The 21,463-nt window shown below is 39.9% G+C and overlaps 1 protein-coding gene across 1 annotated transcript; it reads right to left on the reverse strand.

Moving 5' to 3' along the window:
* Positions 1-225: 225 nt before the first annotated feature.
* CDS1 (CDP-diacylglycerol synthase 1) lies at positions 226-18,773 on the reverse strand. The gene is made up of 11 exons (XM_040065697.2): positions 18,676-18,773; positions 15,352-15,449; positions 14,907-15,046; positions 13,294-13,352; positions 10,467-10,549; positions 8,898-8,985; positions 7,780-7,848; positions 6,676-6,828; positions 5,966-6,085; positions 4,116-4,219; positions 226-2,962 (listed from the first exon to the last, which is right to left on the reverse strand). The coding sequence occupies exons 1-11, from the start codon at positions 18,730-18,732 to the stop codon at positions 2,833-2,835; spliced, it is 1,101 nt and encodes a 366-aa protein (XP_039921631.2). The 5' UTR covers positions 18,733-18,773; the 3' UTR covers positions 226-2,832.
* Positions 18,774-21,463: the final 2,690 nt, after the last annotated feature.

Consider the following 21,463-nt stretch of genomic DNA (forward strand, 5'->3'; position numbering starts at 1 on the left):
GCACCTTTAGGAAAACATGACAAGCTGGCATATCTTTGGACATGAGGCACATTGTACGAATTTCAGCAACAGACATGGATGGTCAGAAGCCTTGAGGGGCAAAAGGTTGGAAATTAATGGCAGGTTTTCTATTTAGAACACAAATGTAAGGAATCTAAAGGAATATAAATTCTTGTTAAGAAAACTCCACCCACTGCACATGCTATAGGAAATAGAAGACAGGAGGACTTATGTCCCAATTTTATTTTATTTTTTACAACACCTGCTTCAATGAAAGATTGAAACAGTCAAACTAAAACAGACATTATACGCTCATACCATTTACAATATTTACAGAATATACATTTTTCTTTTTTGCTCAGCAGGTAATTATAGCCACTTGGGACAAAAGTGCAAGTGAAAAGAATCACTGGTGTAAAAAGTTAAACTTCCCTGTTGATCATGTTTCAGTGCTTGAACTAACAGAAGTAGCCAGTGTGGTAAATTCTCTTTACAGTAACCAAGTACAGATGTCACTTCACAGTGACACATCCTGCTCGGCCATATTTACACCAAGTCTAACCCAGAAGGAAGCTATTACTCTATCTAGAAAATTGATGAGTGACTTCACAGGTGATCCCATCTTTATTTTAACATCGAAAAGCAGAATTGCAGTGTTGGATTTTCTATTGTGCACATAGATAGCAATTAATTTCAAATGCTCTGTTGTATTAAATACTAAAATAGACTTTAATTTCCTTATTGTACATGCTATAAAATTACACTAAAAATTTCAAATTTCTGAAGTAACAATTACCCTTTTACATATCTCTTCTCAATATAATTTTTAAATATTTAGATTTTTCTGAATACCCAGGAAAAAAGATAAGCTAGCTCCAGTACAGCTGCATTTTATCATTACATCTACCAGAGTCCCGTACATAACCAAAGCCTCATCTAAAAGCTAGTTTGGAAGATATTCTGCTTTGGTTTCTCTCTCTTTTTTTCTTCCCTTCTTTTTAAATCATCTTTCCAAAGGTAGCTGTGCTACCTTTTGACTTCAGGTTATGCTCTGTGCGGAGTGAGGGCTGAACTTCAGTCCCCTCCAACTAATAAACCAAGTGGCAGAGCCACTGAGGGACAAGCAGCAGGTGATGGTTTTCACCTCTGGGAGTGTTCCTTCAATACAGTGCTGCAATCTCCAGGTCAGACAGCATTAAACTCTGTCCATACTTGACATCAACACGAATTACTTTAGACCTGGATTTGGTTGAATGTACAAGGGGGTGCCTTTCCATACACAAGCTGCAAAACAGAGTGCACAGTGGTCTCAGCTACGTGGTGTTCATCAAAAAGCAGTTTGAATTTTACAGATACATCTTATCACCCACCCAAGTGATTTTCTCCGTGGTTGTATCCTCAAGTAGCACCAACCATTTAAATTTTAATCTTTAGTATATATACATACATCTTTTAATAATTTATATACACACACATAGATGTGGCATTGGTACGTGGAGAAACCTATTTACAGTTAGTTGGAAAAATGAAATTGTATCGATTTACAGTATATGAAAACAAAATTGACATTTGTGCTTTCTGTTTGTACAGCAGTAATTTTTGTCATTTCAAAAACAGTTCATATTTTTACTTGCATCAAGACGTGTTGCATGATGAAAAAAGTTGCAAAACAACTAGGTTTGAGAATAATAGAGCATTAATTCTCCTCATACACCCCACTAAGCCTACAGAATATCTGCTTTCTAGAAAAATTCTCCATTCAAACCTCTCTGTGGTTACTCAGGCTTGCTTGAGGATCTTCTTAATAAATAATAACACACAGCAGAAGAACCACGCATCCTGTCTTGCACTGTGCACATTCATGAGATAAAAGTTTCTGTCTTTACTGAGTAACACACTGATAAACACCACTTCAACCTCACTTTTTACTCAGCACCTCAAAGTGCCTTTAAAAAGAAGGAAATACCCCAATTCTACACAGCAGTTTAGAGGCACAAGGAATAAGGCTTGAATTACTGTCATCAGACACTGACCTGGCCATGGAAACGAGGGACTTAAGATTCAGATTCTCCTTGATCTATTTATTGGACTGAAGAGTTCTGTTTTCTCAGGTAATCTCTACTCCTGGAGGTACACACTTGTTTATTATCTGTGATATTAACAACAGCAAAAAAGCAGCTCCACAGCCCAAACTGCCCAACTGGGTATTTCAATGCCCAGCTGTACTTCCATAAATATACTTTTGTCCTGAAAGCATGAAATGGTTTCATAAGAAAGCTGTTAAATTAAAAACAGAGTTCTGTTTCATCTTCATAACAATTAGGTAAATACAGGCAAGCTCTAAGTACTTCTTTGACCAAGCTAACAAGTGTTTTCTGGCCAATAGTAATTTCAGCAGCAGCCTGTATAGAAGTTACTGCTTCCCTCATGTGTTTACACTTCAGTAACCATTGGAGATCAAAAAGGTATTGCTAAGGTATACAGATTTAAAGAATTCATTAAAAACTTAGAGTGAATTTCATTTTTTTTTTTTCCCTTAAATACAAAGAGTGTCAGGCTGGGTGCTGAGCCAGGACTGCTGCCATCCACCTCAGGAACTAAAATACACAGCATGTGTACCATTACTTTGTGAGCATTTGAATTATATTAGGAGTAAGAGATCTTTAGTGTCCTAGTAGGAAGTCATAGCATTCACATTCATTTCAGGAAATATTCACCTTTTCCAGACTACAAAATACTCTTCCTTTAGTCATTATTTATGTGCACTTTTGCAATGTTTTTCCACAGGCTTCTTGTAGATGGAGTTTTCTTCTAGCCCTGTGTTTTGACAAACTACCCTCTTAGAGATGGCTGCAAGATCCCTTTTTCAACGAGGTGAGACTTCAGGGTTTTATACACACTTAATTGTTGTTCAGGCTGAAGTATCAACAGCTGTTTCAGTAATTTGCTGGGATTTGGACCCCTGTCAACGAAAAAAAAAAAAAAAAATTTTTTTTTTTGTGACCACAGCTCTAAAGAGCCTTCTTGATTACTTTGTGCTGCCCAAACAATGCCTTCCCTTTCCTGAGGGCACCAAGTTATGGATTTCTCCCAGTCTGTCTCTTCAGGACGCATGGGCCAGCATTACTGGCAAAGCATACTCTTAGCTCAGTATAAACAGAAACTAAAAAGCATTTCTATTTGCTGTCAAATGAGGATATTAAGAAGGCTTATGACAAATAGGATTCCTTGATTCATCCTTTACCGCCGTAATCAATGTTTTTTTATTAGCACATCTTCATTTAGTATCTGTTGCCTGCCAGATAAGCTATGTACGACTGAACTAAATGGGAAATTGGCCAAGCCAGTCAAGAGAACTGCAAATTAAACCAAGGTTTTCTAAATGTTAGCCTCATTTTTAGCAAGCCACTTACTTACAATCTACTTCTAAGATGAGCCAAATAGAAGGCAAAGTATCTGTTGCTGATTAGGTATCGAATAATTATTTAGCCATATGCATTTACAAAACTAAGAGCACGTCTTGATTCGGCCCCTTGAACCACCCCTGCCTCAGAAACTAAAATTTCTGTTTTAAGAGAATTGTGATTCCCACGAGCTCTTCTTGAAAGCTGGTGTGGTTCAGGGGAGATGAGCAGTATTTTAGGAAGTTGTCTCTTTCCCATAACTATAGCATTTTCGTCTTAAATAGAAAATCCCAGGCCAAGCAACTGAGAAGGAGCGAAACTCATGGGAAGAACTGCAGTCACACAACCTACAGCCTCTTTAGGAACCTCAAAGGGAAAGCAGATGCTGCACAACCATCCTGCCTGAAACCCCATCCTACACCTTCCTGTAATGAGTAAATTCCAGTAAAACTTCGAATAGGCTGTTACACAAAATTTTCTGGTATTTCAGGTTACCTTTGACAGCAGTCACAGAAACATGAAGGCACAGCTTGAGTTCAACACAAATCCTAGGCAGGGACATTGTTTTCTTAACAGTCCTGTATTTGAAGTGATGGGATCAATGCTATTTAGCAACCTGCAATCTCTGCTATGCTAATATAACTCCTGTGCATTCAATATGGCACAGCTGCTGTAAACACCTCAGTAGTTAATAACGTAAAAAGTCCATACCTTATGAAACTGGTGATATAGACATGAACAAAAGTGGCCATCAAGTACTGACAATCAAAGCGATCCATTATCCCACCATGGCCAGGGATTGTGTCTGCAAAATCCTTTTGGGTGTGAAGGACAAGAAGAGGAAAGAAAAAAAAAAAAAAAAAAGATTGTCAGTGGTTCCTGCGAAACACAAAAACGATGTGATCACTTGGCAGCTGCACATTAGGGCTGCAAGTAAGCCATGCTGTCACTGCATGGAGCCAAAAGTTAGCAAGAGGCTCCTTTGCTGAAGGAGTTTTTAACTGCAAAGGTGAGCCAAGGGGTGAGAAGAAGAGGAGAAGCAGCAATTTGTCCACAGTATTGCGCAAGAGGACAGCAGCAGGGCAGGTGCAGGTGTGCCAGTACTGAGAACACTTGTGTGCCTATACACACTCCATTTGGTAGCAAACCTCTTAAGCTACTGGCTGTTATATCTTGCCTCTACAGAGTCTAATTCTCCTCTTTAATACCTTTTTGCTTTATCCTCTACCATAGTTAAAAACCACAATATGTGCAAACAATAGAAATTTATCTAACAGAATCAAAAACCACACTGTGGAAAAATGAACACCACTTAAAAAAAAAAAGAAAATCTGATCCAAACAAAGTTCAATACACTACCTTTATGTTACCTATTTTGTCTATAGAACTGCTTTATCAATCAAAATGCCTTCAGTCATCCTTTGTCAGCCACACTCGTGTCCTCTCTGAGCGAAAACCTTGACCTTAGTCAGTCACGTGGGGTGACTGCCAGCAGGTTAAACTAGTCCCGCCCAGTGCGGGGCAGGCATGGAGTGCACTGCCTTCAGCAGCAATCCCAAATCCCTGACTTCCTGACGCTCCTTAAGGCATCACTTTGGGGCCCAGGAGTTTGAAAAGGAATATACTTTTTAATGTTTTACTTTAAGAATAAGTGCTGCTTTTCAGCAGCATCTTTTTCATCCCAAATTCCTTCTTCACACCAACAGCCTTTTGCCACGTGGCCATACAGGTACGGGAGTGCTGTGGCCAGCAAAGTGCTGGGCAAGCTGCTGGGACCAGCACGAGCAAGAGGGGCAAGGACCAGCACATGTACAGGAGTTCAGCACAAGCAGAAAGCTTTACACACTTCTGATCAAAGCACAGGCCAGCCTGGTGGACGTACAGAACGACAACAAGCACCAGGTTAAGAATTAACAGCAGTCCTGCCAAGACATAAAGAAGGTTGGGAGAAATTTGGGGCTGCCATTTAATGCCAGCCAAGGACAGCATTGCCACAAGCAACAGGGCACACCTTGCAATAAACAGAGGGCAGCAGGTCACACAATTTGCCAATGCACACTCCTGTTACAAGGCAGCGCAGTGCTGGCAAAGGCAGCCAAACATCTTATGCTCTGGTGAGCCTGACACACCAGCATCTGCCCGCCACACCGATACCACTGGGAAAAACCAGCCAAAATCTGAAGGGTGAACCATTTTCAGCGCTTCTGAGGTAGCTACAGATTGCCTTTCATGTCAAGTATAATAGCTCACATCTCCTGTCTAAACAACTTCTGCAACAAGATTTGGAAGAGGAACTATTGACCAAAATACGGAGCCAAATTATTCTTAGATTTCCAGCACTGAAGTCACATGCTGACTATGCAAAATTTGAAGAATATCACAGACACACACACATCTGATAAAACAGTCCTGCTTCTGATAATAAAAACTAGCCAAAACATCGTTGCAACTTAGTAGAAACACTACAATGAAAGATTTTAAAAAACCTTAACCCACCAATTTACCTAATCCAAACAGAAAAGCAACCCAAAACTTAGAGGCTTACAGGATTCATTACGTACTTTGATTTTGAAAGCTCTTTTAAATCCACTGGCGAAGAATCCTCCAAATGGCCCAATTAATGAGGCAAATGTTGACAGTGCAAAGCTGTGCATCTGAAATGGGTACATATTCACCGTTTCCTACAAGAAAAATGATGAACACTGTGTTTCACTATGTTCATTTGGAGGCATTTTTAGCTTACATATTCAAAGGATTGGAGAGTTCATTACTTGTAACTATTGCTGGGAGTATTTCTTCACTCAGCATGGAAGCAATGGCACTAACACACAGGATGCTGCATGGTGAAGAGAGTAAAACTCCAATCCTAACAGCAGTTACACACTAGCTGAAAAGAGAAGGAAGTTCTACAGGCTTACTTCAGCTTGCCACTAATTCAGGCCATAACAAGCCTTTGTCCACCTCCCATAAAAAAATTCAAAGGTTGCTCTTCAAAAATAAGTCTGTAAAGGGGTTAAGTGGCATCCATGTGCAGCACTAAGAGGATAGAGGTCTCAAGGACACAGGCAGGTTCCCTTGGGTGACTCCAGCAGGGATTCTCATTGGGTGACCATGTTCCCTGGATGAGCAATGGAGAGGCTCATGCTATTGATTCAGTTCTTAACCTTCAGCTTTACCAGTGTTCAGACACCCTTCTAAAATGGTTTGGAAACCCATTGAAGCTGGGAAGCATGATTTCAATTTTAAACAAAGCCTGGGCTTTTTTCCTTACCCATCCCAACACAGCCTGAAGCAACGGTGGCACAGAGTACTTCTTCATTTGGAAGAGCTCTGAAGGTTCACACTCTGTCACAAATCTGTTGGTTTCGCTGTTGTATTCCACAGGGCAGACAAAGTACTGGTGTTGAGCCAAAAAATAGGAAAACTGAAAAGCAAAACTTTGGAATTAGGCATTTGCTATTACATTCAAAAATCATGCTTTAATGAATGCTTTATCATCACAAGCTCAGGGTAATAAAAATGTTTCTAATAAGAGACACAGAATGGAGAAAAATCAGCCTGCTTAAACCAGAGAATGCCTCCACAAGGCAAATGTTCAATGAGCTTAGTGATGATTTCCCAAATTGTTTTCCCTTCTCTATCTCTCAGATTTGTATCTACTGTATCTTCTGCATTATAAAATCCAAAAATGTCATCCACTCATAATTTTTTGCAGTTCACTTGTCCATTAAAACTTTAATATCTCATCTAAGTTAGGCTATTATGAGTTCTGCTGACCTTGGTGACAAATCACTTATCACAACAGTTACTTATGCTGGTATTATGCATATCATTAGAACAAATTGCTTTCCAGGAGAAATAGCATTACAAAGCATGTAACACAGAAGGACTACTTCACAAAGCATAGATAATGCTATTGATAAACTCCGAATTCAGAACAGGGATGCAACTAATAGATAAAACTATTCCAGATACTGTAACAGAAACAGCAAAAAATGGTCAATATAATCTATTCAGGAGAGGTTAAAACCTTGCCTTGCCTTTCCAGGTAGTTATGAATTGGCAGAATTCTCTAGGGGGAAAAAAAAACAACAACACCACCACCAAACTAACCCTTATCTGAGGCTTTCGGGAGTTTGAGATAAACTTAGTGATAAATTTGGTTATTCCAAGTCAAAATACAAATACTGAATCTATACAAGGAAACTCCCATGCCTGGAAGTGTTCAAGAGCAGTCAGTTAGATGGGTCCTGAGCAATTTAGGGTAGTGGAAGGTGTTCCTATCCATGGCAGGGGGATTGTCATGAGATGATTTTAAAGATCCCTTCCAAACACAACCATTCATTGGTTCTATGAATGTCTTATGGTTACTTACAATAAATCCAAATACAACAGTGGAAAAGAAGCCTCCAATGAACCCTTCCCAGGTCTTCTTGGGAGACAGCTAGGCGCAAAAGAGATAGTGTTAGTCCATCAGTTAAATCACTGCACCCTTTTTTACTGTATTTCTTGATCTTGTTTGCGAAAATTAAGCTCCAACTTTGTTTTTCCAAGATTTGTGTGAAATATTGAACGTCAGCAGCTGCAGCCACTGAATGTGATGAATAGAACAGTATGGCCACGACCAGGCAAGGTGGGGAAAAGCCACACTTTGGTTGGTGCCACTGGCCAAGTTGAGGGAAGGGAGAGCTCCCATCCCATCTGTTGCTGCTGTCTGGAGGCTGCTGCTGGCCTCGCTGCAGCTGACCCAGATGAAGCAGCTGAACTCCCTTCAAGCAGAAGAGCGGGAGACGTGTATGAGCACACCTCAGCTCTGCCGGAGAGCTCCGCAAGCAAGTGCCCATTGAGAAACACGCCAGAAACCCAGGGGTGACACAGCCACTGCAGGGGATGCTCCTCAGGAGATACCAGCTTCCTGCAGACAGACTGGATAACCAATATAGCAAACAGCTAGAGAGACCAGTGTGCCAAGCTGTCACCAGAATTCTATCACATTTTCAGTTTAAGAGCATTTTAGTACCAGAACCAACTAAATCCCCAAAAGTTAACATGGCATCATCATGGAAAGAATTCATGGCTTTCTGCGGGGTCTTGCATATTCTACCAGAACAGGAAGATTAATGCTTGAGCCCTTCTCAGTCAACAAGAAGAGCAGGTATATATGACCTAGTGGCTTATTTCAAATTACAGTTTCTGTGCAGTAAGTATGCAGCCGAACCTGCAGCTGAAATCCAAAAAGAACCCAATTATAAATGATGATGTAATAGGCTCAAACTGCATTATCCTGTTATGGCAATATCACATTCACATTAATCCCATTTTCCCATCTATAATTTTTCAGGAACAGGATAGCCAGTTTGGGCTTTTCTAGAAAAGTTGTGAATCATGCAGTACAGTGTAAAGTATTTTTTTCCATTAACATGCTTTCGAACAAGTAACAAAATCGCTATAAATTGTAAAAGCTTGTTAGCGAGGAAGTGCCTAAGCAGCTACCTTAATTAATGGAGTTCTGCCAAAGAAGAATCCAAAAATATAAGCGGTAATGTCATTGCAGATAACACTTGAAATTGGAACCAGAAACCTAGAGAAAGACATGAAAAGTTTCACAGAGAGAAACTGCCTGAACCTAAACACAGGACAAAAATTGAAAGAGCAGAATTTCTTTCTGGGAACTTTTTCTGCAGTATTTAGAAGGAATTATGTTTCATAATGTGTTTGCCTCGTTCCCCCATGAGCACCACACTTTGCTATACTGGTTTTAGTCTTCAGCCAAACTAGATCATAACAGATTCATGTTAGTTCAAGTTAGGGTGTTATTTTGGTGCATGAGCTTAAAACATGAACAGGCTGGCTTTTTTCCTATCAGGCTTGAAGACTGGTACCACAGGTAAGAAGAAATCAACAGATATAAACATGTTAATGTTTTTGGTAACATCAAAACAAGCAAAGTACTCAAGAAGTTTAAATGACAGCTAAATTAAAGAAAATTGTTTTCCTCATATTTTTTCCCCTCTTGTCAGTTTGGAGCAGCTTTTTAAGTGTTCTTTGCATGCAGACTGCATCTGAAGTAGTTATTCAAGCCTATTAAGCTCTCATTTTCTCCATCCTTTTCAAAGCAGGGATGTATTAATAAGCTTAAAGTCAGATTTTTTTCATCATCTGCCTAATTGTGTAGCAAGAGTGGCAATAAGAAATAGTAGGCTAGCAAAGCAACCAAGTTCAGTTTTTGATACATGAACATAATCACTACGAAAAGAATTTGTATATGGAAACTTTGTCAAAGGCTTTGGGCTTTCTTTCTAACTGTAAGTATGCCTTGTCTGCAATATTCTCCCTAGATGTACATATATTAGGAAGAGGAGAACATACAGCATTAAGTCCTTGGAAGAACACAAACCATCTTCCACGTGCCTCTCCCTTCTTTCTCAACTTGAAATTTACCCTGTCCCTGAAGAAGTGAGGGGTAGGAAAACACACCCGCTCTCTGAGGAGTGGCTTTACGTAATCAAGTTTAACTGCATTGCCAAAATTTAATGTATTACAGAAAATGGGGCATGAAGATTGCCCAACCACAACCAAGATCAAAACTCTTAAAATATTTTAAGTACTCTGAATTTATTTGGACAGGACAGGCTGCAGGGAATGCGGCCAGATTGGGGATTACAAATTAAATGGTCCAACTTCAATAGCTCTGAGCAACACAAAGCTCCCAAGTAATTGCAAAAGAATTGCTGGATATTCATCCGTTCAGCAAAATGCTGTGGAAAGTATTTGACCTAGCATGCAATCAATTCTATTCCCTGCAAGTAAATGAAGTGGTTGTTCAAAACTAGCAGACTTGTGTCTGTCAATCTAGATAAAGAGGTTTCTGCTTCCTCTCCTGTATGCTGCTTTACCTCAACACTCCTAATTCCTCTGACCCCGATTCTAATCGAACATTAATGCTCCCATAATTTGTACTGCTTTCACTGTTCCCACAATTATTCCCTAACCAGACCTATGCAAAAGAACCAACCTTTCAATGCCATAGAGGTACAAATCAGTTTGTTACTGTCCCCTTACCAGATCATGCCTTCAAAGAGATTTTGGATGACAAGATGAGATTGAGTTACAGTGATCAGCAAAGTGACATGAGTCCATGCGAACTGTTAACAATGCAACAACACAACAGTTAGTGAAAACACCGACCCGTACACCTCCATAAATCCTGGCACATCAGCTGCAGGAGCTACTGAGGAGCTCCCTGGGAAGACCAGTTCTAGTGATAATGCAAGAGATGTGTGCATACAGTATATCACAAGTGAGCTGGCTTTCTGAAGCAAGTTCTGAAACTTCTGCAGGTCTCTTCATCACTTACCTCCACCCAGAATTTTTTAACATGCAGTTTTAATACCTGATTTAATAAGACACACCTCCAGCATGAAAGCAGCAAAGAAGTTTTAGCAATGTGATATTCTGTATATACATGTAACAGACATGTTAGAACTGTAACAATAAAATGGCAATGAACTACTCATGAAAGAGTCATGTTACACAGATGTGGATCTCTCTCATAACAGAATACTCCTATGAAACATGAAAATTCTCAAGATTAGCAAAAATAAAGTGTTTGTTTTTAAGGGCACGGTCATTTAAACAATCATTTAGTCCAGTACTACTACTTGGTGTTTAATCTGTAGAGCCAGTGTACAATAAAGTGGTTTCTAAACAGGTTACCAGTAAAGATTCCGCAATAGATTTTATTTTCCAAACACTTTTAAATCAAGAACTGTTTTCTCATGATACACCAAACTTAAGCACTCAAAATGTCTGGGCCATTTAGACTCAAAATGTCCTACTTCTTTAATTCTCTTATCACGTGTTTACCTATGGCAGACAGATTCTACTTACAGATAAGACAACTTGAGAAGCCCTGAAGGGTGGGGGTGGGGTACAAAAAATGACAAAAGGTTTCTGAAAAGATTACCTGCTGGTTAATTTACTGCAGCTCTGCAGCAAAGTTTTTAGTATTTGCACGGTGACACTGGAACAGCACCTAAATCCAAATGCCTACTCTACTGGAATCATGGAATAGTTGGGTTGGAAAGGACCTTAAAGATCACAGAGTTCCAATCCCCTCACCACACACAGGGACACCTTCCACTAGACCAGGTTGCTCAGGGGCCCATCCAGCCTGGTTTTGAACACTTCCAGGGATGGGATAGACTCTCCTTTTCTTCCTAAACACAGTAGAGGTACATGGCTTCACTCTGTTTTGTTGCAGTTCCTGGGTAGACACATTTTAATGTTTTTTGGGCAGACACCAAGTCATGTGACTGACACTATGCATTTCCAGCTTCTTTCCAGAAGAGGAAAAAGGAAAAAAAAAAAACATGGCAAGTTAATATATTTTAGGTTGTGCCAATCTGAATATGAGGAAGTTTGGGGTTTTTTCAGATTAGAAGATACAGACTATACCTCCTAGAAAAGCTGCATCTCACTGTCAGGTAAGCTTTCTTACAAACTGGGTACATTATTTTGAGTAAAAGATTTTTCTAGATGTTATTATAAGTCTCAGTTAAATCCTAGTCTAGAATTGGGGATCCTCAATGGTAAACTGCTGCCTAAAGCAGTGCAGAAACAGCAGGGTTAACCACATTCCCAAAGCTTTAGGAAATCTTTAAATTGTGCAATGCCCTGATTGCTCAAGTTCTTTCAAGACAGGAGCTGTACTGCACTGCTGTTTCCCTGTGATTTCTAATCATTCCTATATAGAAGTGGGAGGTAGGGCGTTGTCAGTGGGGTGTTTTGGGTGTTTTATTTGCTTTGCTTTTAACCTGTAATGCTACAGAATTAGTTTTCAATGTATAAGATACACATAAGAAAAAGGTTAATGCTGTTGCTTAGCTTATTATGCTGATTATTACGTGGACAAATCTGAGAGATGAGAATGCTGGTTCCTTTTAATACATCAATGATCTATTGAGACATTGCAGAGCAAAAAACCAGAACAGCTGTGAAGTGTCACAGAATAAATATTCCACACAGGGGTTAAGATCAAGTTCCCCTCGTGGTACTTAAGTGGGGCCTCTAGAAAACAACATTTGAGTCACAAGAAGCACTTTCCACACAATGCTGAGCTGTTTGGCTTCAGACCTGGCAGGGAGATGCATCCCCCTTCTCCAGCAACCTCTTTCATATTGATGCCTTAAGTCTGAGCTTTCATATTTTTCAGATTCTGTACTGCATTAGTACCTAACTCTGAACTTCATATAAAGTGTTAGCAAGTTCTCACAGTCTAGTTAGACAAAACAATCCTTTTCCAGCCCAAGAACCAAGGACACTGTTGCAGCTTCAGGCCCAAAAAGCAGAAACAACACTGAACTGAGGAGAGCAATCTGGGCGGATGGACCTTCATAACCTGAAGCTGTAATTAGACAAATAACTCCAATATGTAAATGGACCAAAACTTATAAAAGTGTGAAAACTCGTGACCCATTGTCCATCTTGTGTGTAGCCCCAGCCAGGCTCTTGTACTGCCCAAGGTGTATCCTTTGAAGGCCTTTTAATAAATACCTACTTTATTCCTTTAACTCTGTCTAGCCTCTGTTCTAGGTAGCCTCTCAAGGCATCAATATCAGCCTGTCACTAAGGGAAACATATGTTGGACATGCACAAGGCCTCACCAAGGACAGCTTGTACTGCCTGAGGGGCCACATCCTGGGATAGAATAATAATCATCCTCTGGAAGGTGAACAGATACAGTCCAGCACAACTTGATTTCATGTTACTCTCAATTTAAGCACATTTTCCGCACCCCTCTTCTGAACCATTTTATGAGCATATGGACATGACTGTTTCTAGTGACACTCATAACGTGAATGACCACAGCAAAGTGGGTAATACACACCATGTAAAACTGCAGACGATAATGTTTCTTCACTAAACTCAAAACAAACATGCAGAATCCTGTAAAACAAAGCAAGTGCAGTTTGTACCATCTTATATTTAATGACACTGAACTGTGATAAACCAGTAATACTCTTCCTTTGAAGCAGTTTTTAATCCCTCTGCTGCTAGAAGTGTTGGCTCTACATTCAGTTAAAAGTACACATAGAGTTATTCTCATACAAGATTATGATTTACTTAGCAGAGGTTTAGCTAACATCAGTAAAGAACATCCAGAGCAAACCATCAATAAAGAGCATCCACCTAGGAACACATGAGGTCCCATTGTGGACATCAATTTTTAGTAAAGGAGATCATCACTTTTAAAAACCACCCAAAAGCCAGGTGAACTAACTGATTTTGAATAATTAACAAGAATAAATGGAAGGAAAAGACTAGCTGGCCCCTTTCCCCCAGACAGGCATATGGGTGCATGCAATGTGAGTGCGAAGCACAGGTGTTGGAGCATTCAGCTGCCCAAAAATATTTTTCTGGGTGTCTAACTGAGCACTTCTTCTCTCCTATGGCAACTTCCTGCACCAACAGGATGCCACAGGCCCTCAAAAGACCCTGAACCCTGGGGATAGCCCCTAAGTGACCCCACAATCCCAATGCCAAGGGGATCTGCTGTGCTCTGCCTCCTCTTTTTGCTCCTGCTTGGCTTGTGTCACGACTCCTCTCACAAGCCCACAAGGCATTATTTAAGTTACTTTCCCCAAGCCAAAGCCAGCTGAAAAAGGTCAAGTTCTACAAAGCTGGTTTCAAGTTTGTGATATAAACATTGAGCAGAATTTTTATTTGGTTTAAGGGGAAAACAAAACAAAACAAAAAAAAAAAGGCAATAGAAAAACTGACAGATCATCACAAAGATCAGATTCCTCAGCACACTTTAGAAATATTTGCAGCATAGCAGGCCCCTGTCCCTTAAGCCAATCTGAGTCTTCAGCTGATTTAATTTTATACTAAACTGAATTGTTGAAAAAACATATTTACACGTTCACAATGTAATACCCCACAGGACTGCCAACTCATGTCTCTTCTTCCTAGAAAAAGAGGCTTTAAAAAAGTTTCTCTTTGGACAGGGAGTAAATTTTTCCATGAGGCAAGTATCTGAATATCGTGCAGACAAAATTAAGACTCAGGCATTTTGACTAATCAGTTTAAAAATGTATTAGTAAATCCTATTACTGGAGACCTAGGAGAACACTCGCACACTAAAGAATCAACCCAGCACAGCAATTACACACAGAAGTCATCTCTACAGGCTGCCAAAATAGCACCAGGTCTTCAGCAATCAAAATTAATGCTTGCCAGGCTCTTTTGCGCACTATTATCTCAACTGTCTCAAGATCATCTCCTTGTTTAGGTTGGTTTCTCCTTCTCAGTGAATGCAAAATTTATACTCATCTTTTCACAGGAAAAAATGTAACTGCAAACACCTCATCTCCTCAAGCATTAAGAAGAAAAAGAAAGTAGAAGTGCATAAAGATGGGGAATAATTATATGTATTTTTAAATTAAACAAGGAAATGCAGCAGCACAAAGTTCTTTCATTTTTGTGATTTCCTGCACTTACCTGTTAAATAGAGTGCAAAAGATATAAATCTGTGGTAACGAATGAGGAATTGCAGCTGCTCTCTTCTTTGCACAAATGTAGCGAAGTAATCAGCTACAGTCTCTCCATAAAAGAAGTAGTTCACACACAGCAAAAAGTACCTGCAGCATGCAACAGCTAACAGTTATTTTAATAAGACAATATATATTAAATGCAGTTCTTAAAAGACAAAACAAACAAGGATTTATTCATAACAAGGTAAAAAAAAAAAATCAACTAATAAAAGGCCAACTGATTTGCCCGAGTTCACAGGGGGAACACAACTACAAAATTCTGTATTAGAAACAGATTTCTCATTGTGGGTCTGCACAAGATCCACAAAGTTGTCATTCCACCACAACAGGAGAGGAAAAAGTTGATTTAAGTTTCACATCCTGGCTTATTGGTGTTCTGGCTTGCTACTCACCAGCTGAGGGATCTAAACCATGGTAAATCATAGGAGTGGTAGACTCTGTAACCAATAGTAATGATTTCATGATAACACTTCACTTGGATGCTTAAGACCTAAAATAAGAGAAATAAAAACTTAGTAAATATGCTGCAGTTGTTCCTTACAGGCAGTAAGGAGCACTGCAGCCCGCAGTAAGGGAAGACATTATTCTGAAATTCCACTCAGAAAACCTCTTCAAAGCAAATCCAAGGAAAAACTAAGCTCCATTTAAAACTAAAAAAAAAAAATCTCTAAATCACTGTACATGAAGAGAAAAAACATTGGGCTAGTTTCAAGAATATGAAAAGTTTCAAGAACGTGAAACAGAGAAGGCTCCCGACCTTTCTGCATTAAAACAATTTGACAGCAGCAGGTCAGAAGTGCTTCCTGTAAAGAAAGGTCTCATTTCTTTTGGCTAAGTTTTATCTTTACATTTAATTCTAGAAATATTTTCTGGGCCCAATGGAAAAAAAAACTAGCTGTGCAACACAGCTTGGAGACCCAGGTCTTTCACTTGCAAGCAGCTGATTAAGGGAATTAGCATTTATGATTAGTGGCAAAGGTCATCTCACCCAGCTCTGAATGTCACACCCTCCTTTTGTTTTGCTGACCCTCACCGCTTCCCTGCCTTGCCGGCCTGAGTCGGGCAGTACAATCCTGTCGTGCTTTGGGCTCCAAAGGCCTCTGCCACTTCTGTCCAATCTGCAGACCCCGAGCAGATCACCCTACCCAGACATTTGGAATTGCCAAACTCACTCCCGTGCAGGGGCCGGAGCGAGGAGCTGCCCACGCAGCCGGCGCGTGTCAGCACGCAAGGCTTTGCAGCAACCCCCGTTACCACCGCCCGCGCCCCGCGACGCATTTCATCTTGCTCAACGCGTCAGCGCGGATTCAGAGCCTTACACCACCCCAGACAGATAATTTTGAAGCTCCCCTGTCTTGTGCTGTTCCTTCCGCTTGGCCAACCCTATAGAACTTACATGCTGTAGGCAAGAGCAACACTACGGGATTGCACCTTACAGCGGAGAAAGGCGCCAGAGTCCAAGCCATGGAAATGCAGAGCATACATCCCAGCTCCTTAGAGCAGTCTCAGGTCTTGTCCTCCAAACCTCACTGGATTACCCCTACAAGTCTCTGGGCATTTTCAGTCCCATTGTTGAGGTTCGTTTTTAACATGACAACTGTTATTTAAACACAAGCTATTTTATTCCAGTCAAATTAAATAATTCATGAACAAGACTGGTTTTTCCCTCCATCCTCCTTTTTGCATAGTCTCAAATATCAATTTAATTACCAGCTCATTATATTAGAAGACAGACTTTTTGCTTTATGGCACAAAAGAAGAACTCTATTACAATTCTATACTAACTTTAATTACTTTTTGGTTCACGTCTTAACAGCTTGCCCATGACTGCAATCACACATTATATCATGAATATATAAAATCACCCTGCAAATTAATTAGTTCCTTTTTGTTCATAATAATAATTCTCAATGTACATACTACTAAAGGAAGGATTGTGGGGGGACAATAAAACTTTTTACAACAACCTGCACTTTAACAAGGCTTTTTGTTGCTGTTGTTTGTTTGTTTCTTCACACATGAAAAAGAAAATCCTCCATGAATGAGACAATGAATTAGCAGTTTGTTATGTCATTCATCTGCAAACAGGAAATGTTAACCAGACTAATTCAGGTGTAGAAACTGTAATGCAGACCATAATGCTGGTGAAACAGCATTCCAGTCTCCCAAGACACTAGATTTTAACGACCTTGGAAGAAGGGGCAGGTGACTTAGAATGACTACAAGGACGTTGTGAGGTTACGCAGGAAGAAACAATCTGGCTATTGCCATAAAAGACAATAAAAACCACCTTTGTAAAAACATCAGAAGCAAAAGTAGGGCTAAGGAGAAGCTCCATCCTTTGTTGGATCCAGGAGGAAACACAGTGACAAAGAATGAGGAAAAAGGCTGAAGTCCTTAATGCTTTCTTTGCCTCTTTAATGATAAGACCATTTGCTGAGCTGGTTACCCTGTCCCCTGAGCTGGGAGAGAGGGACAGGTGTTGGTCTCTTCTCCTAAGTAACAAGTGAAAGAAAATGGCCTCAGTTTAGACGGGAGCAGAGGTTTAGATTGGGTATTAACAAAAGTTCACAACCAAAAGGGCTACCAAGCATTGTGAGGTGCTGTCCAGGGCAGTGGCTGAGTCACCATCCCTGCAGATATTTAAAGGATATGTAGATGGGGGACTTGGGACACGGTTTTGTGGTGGACTTGGTGATGCTGGGTTAACAGTTCAACTCAATTATTTATTTTCCAACCAAAATGTTTCTAGGACTACAATCCTAAAACTGCCTCATAGGAGAGGGCCAAGAAAAAAGTAAAAAAAAAAAAAAAACCTGATACTTGAACACACTTAAAGTCAAAAACTGAAGTAGTTACCTAGAAGGACCAATTCAGCACATTAAAAGCTAAATTCCTGTCATTTCCCTTGCCAAGACTGGGGAAGACACTTAAACCATCATTCCATAAAAAATACCAGCAATCAAAATGGTGCAAAGAAGCAGCAAAGGCTGACCTGCAAGTATAGCATGTATGAAGAAGTATAACATGTATGTAACTTTTTTATTGTTATCCTCATCATTATTTCACTTCATGACCTAAAAATGCACTTTGTCTGCACACCTCAGAAAGGGATCTAGCTCCAGCCTACAGATGAATGTAAGGCCACAATGAAGCCCCTGTAGAGAAATATGGAATCAAAGGAGCGTGTCTGAGGAAAGCCTTTCAGTGCACAGCCGCAGACAGAAGGCCAGGGCTGCCTGCTTTCCTTGGCCTCAAAATTGCACCTGTCCTTAATTTATTTTATTATTATTTTTTATTATTATTTTTGCTGTTATTAGTGGGTCTGGGGGATTTTCTTGAGTTGGTTTGGGTCTGATTTTTGTTTGTTTGCTTTTTAAAATAAACCCCAATGTGTAACAGTAGGTGATACAAACTATGAAATTGATGATAGTAGTTAAGTAAGGCAACAGTAATTCAACTTCTTGGAGCTACTTTAATTAAAAAAAAAAAAACAACCAAAACCAAAACAAAACAAAAACTCCCACAGTATATAAGAAGTCCTTAATCTATAAGTCCAGTTTTGAATCCCTCAAGTGTTTTTCAAAAGTATTCACCTCTACAGAAATAAAAGACAATTGCTCTGAATTGTCCATGCAGTTTCCTTTCAGCTTAGGCATGATGAATGAAGAGATCAAATAAGTCTTGCACAGAAGAATGCATTTAAATAAACTTACCAGAAGCATCAGCATAAATGATCCCAGATATATAATCAGAAAAAACCCAGAAATCATAGCTAGGGAGAGAATTCCACGAATCCACCAATTTTTCCAATCTATATTAAAAAAAAAAAAAAAAAAAAAAAAAAAAGGCAAGCAGTTATAAATGAAAATAAATTCCACTTCCTCTGCTAACTAGAGATTAAACTGTATTAGAAACAGCAGGGATAACAGAAGTTTTTGTCTTTAATCAACGCATAACAAGAAACACAGAATCTATCCAACAGCCAATTATCCAATGAAACAGGATGCACAGTAAAAGAAATTAAAATTAGGCTCCTTCCTTCTTCCCCTGTGCTGCCTCAGCACTGCCAAATGTTATTTGCAATCAATTGGTACAACCCCATGTTGAAGCTGCTGTGGAAAAAGGCACCAGGACCTCAAAAAGCATCACATCAGCTGTAGGACTGATGGGGGCCCAGCTGTGCAAAGGCTGGAATATGAAAGGAAGGCTGCCAGGTGGAAAGCAGTAAGTAAAAGTAAGAAATTCTTTGAGGAGTGACAGACACACAACAAAACTTCTGAACAAGTGACCAACTTTCTACAGCAACAAAGTAGCTCTTTTGCCAGGTAGAGGGTTATCTATTGGAAGCAGTCCTGTGCTCTTGTGAGCACTGGAACCAGGACAGGAAATATGTGACAATGAGGGGCTGATGGGTCAAACTAGCTGTGCTCTTTGTCCTTGTAGACCTTTAAAGCTGCTGGTGGCTACCTAAGGAAAAGAGAGTAAAAGTTTCTGTTACTACAGAATAATGGAATCATTTAAGCTGGAAAAACACTTAAGATCAGAGTCCAACTGTTAGCCTAGCACTGCCAAGTCCACCACTAAATCATGTCCCTGACTGCCACATCTACACATCTTTTGAATACCTCCAGGGATGGCGATTGCACCAGTTCCCCAAGCAGCTTGTTCCAATGCTTGACCTTTTTCCTAAATTAAATCTCTCCAAAGGTTTAATTCCAAACCTTTTTCCCAAATTAAATTTTTGTAACATCCAACCTAAACGTCCTTTGGCACAATTTGAGGCCGTTTCCTCTAAGTGTCCGCTGAAGCAACTAATCGCAAATTACTGCTAAACACGAAGCCCCCTATGATAGCCTGAAGACATTCTTCCTAATGTTTTGCTTTGCATCAGTCTTGTGTTTCACTGCTTCATCAGGAGATACACCTGATTCAGGAGACACTTGATTCAGTGTTAGTTTCAAACCAGACTACAGTTCTAATGTAAACTTCAACTACAATAATTTGATTTTCTAGGATGTGACTCATTGACAGGTTAATGGCAGCTACAGCCACTAATTGGATTTGTCTTAAGTATCAGAACAGAGGCAGAAGAGGCTTTATCACAACATGTTTTATGTTGCTCTATGACGCGGGATACACAGCAGCAGCTTGGCCCTGGTGGCATATCCATAGTGAGCAAGCCTCCTCCAGAAGAATTCATCTTCCTTTATGAGTAATGTTAAAATACCACACGGTATTTTGGGAGTGTTGGCAAGCACAGTACTGGAAAGACAACTTCAGTAAGACAAGAAGCTCCGGAATTCGGGAAGCCACCTGACAAGTTTATTGTATCCTAACTCTCTGCTAGAAAGTCATAGATACTATTTCTCTCAAAGGTCAAAGACAAGGAGAATCCATATTTCTGGGAGTCCCAGTGCAACCCACTCACGCTGCACATGATGACAACGTCTCTGCTGGGACTGCTGGCCACTGAACTGGCAGGTAATTTCAACTCTAGCATTCATAAAGCACCAAGAATTTAATTTTTCACTCAAAGCACCCTTTGTACACCTTTGTGCAAACACTCCAATAAAGAATTTCAAGCATGTGAAACAAAAAAGGTTTCGCCTGCACCTCTTAGTTGCAAGGCTTTGAGATTTCACCACGCCCTTTGAAACAAGTCTGATTTGGAGACCTAAGACTTCCACATTTAACACAACAACAGAACTCTGAAACAGAGACTCCTTGCAGTGTGATGGCAATGGAGAATATCACATTCTGCTCACAGCTGGTGCAGTTTAGACACACACTTTTTAAAACCTGAAACATTACATCTGCTTATAGCTCACGGACGTAACAGAAACAGACAACAGATTAGAAAATGAGCGAGGCAAAAAACTCATTTCACAGTGCTGTTGGAAATACCTGCAGGAGACCAGGTTTTTTACAGGGATTTGGAAGGTTTTAATTACAGTCTGGATTAGAGATCCTTCTTTTGACTCTTGCCAGGCCTAACTTGCTTCTAAAATATACAATGTATATTGCTTGATTTATTATATTGAGCATAATGCATATATGACACCCATATTCATTTTAGAAGATGTTTTTTGGTATCTATCACCTAAATGCTCCTTCATTGCATGAGTGAAAAAAACAATGCGACTTGCTCGACCCAAAAGGGTTCGACTGATCAGGTGTTGTAAAGGGACTGCATAAAAAATTATACAAGGAACTTTATCCGACAGCCTTCATGAATATGGAGGTCCACACAATCATCTCTCTATCTGTACACATGCACATCCCCCCACATTTGTTGGCCATCAAGCTCCAGGAAGGCTGGAGGAGGAAACCTAAGTTTGAACAGAAACAGCAGGGAAAAAATGAGCATTGCTTTAAAAAGCATGGATGTATCAGCTGCGATGTAATTAACTGTACAGCGAATTATTTAGAAGTGGAAATGTCAAAAAAAATCTAGCAAACCTTATCTTGAGAATTTACACATCTTTTTATTCATAAACCAAT

Source organism: Hirundo rustica, chromosome 5 (assembly GCF_015227805.2).
Source record: "Hirundo rustica isolate bHirRus1 chromosome 5, bHirRus1.pri.v3, whole genome shotgun sequence".
Taxonomy (NCBI): domain Eukaryota; kingdom Metazoa; phylum Chordata; class Aves; order Passeriformes; family Hirundinidae; genus Hirundo; species Hirundo rustica.

Excerpts from the sequence above, each read along its gene's own strand:
- CDS1 (XM_040065697.2), bottom strand. The coding sequence starts at position 18,732 with ATGATTTCTGGGTTTTTTCTGATTATATATCTGGGATCATTTATGCTG. Across the intron at positions 10,550-13,293 it reads ATCGTCTGCAGTTTTACATG|TTCGCATGGACTCATGTCAC; the intron begins GTGTGTATTACC and ends CATTGTTAACAG. Across the intron at positions 6,086-6,675 it reads TTCAGGCTGTGTTGGGATGG|GAAACGGTGAATATGTACCC; the intron begins GTAAGGAAAAAA and ends TTTTTCTTGTAG.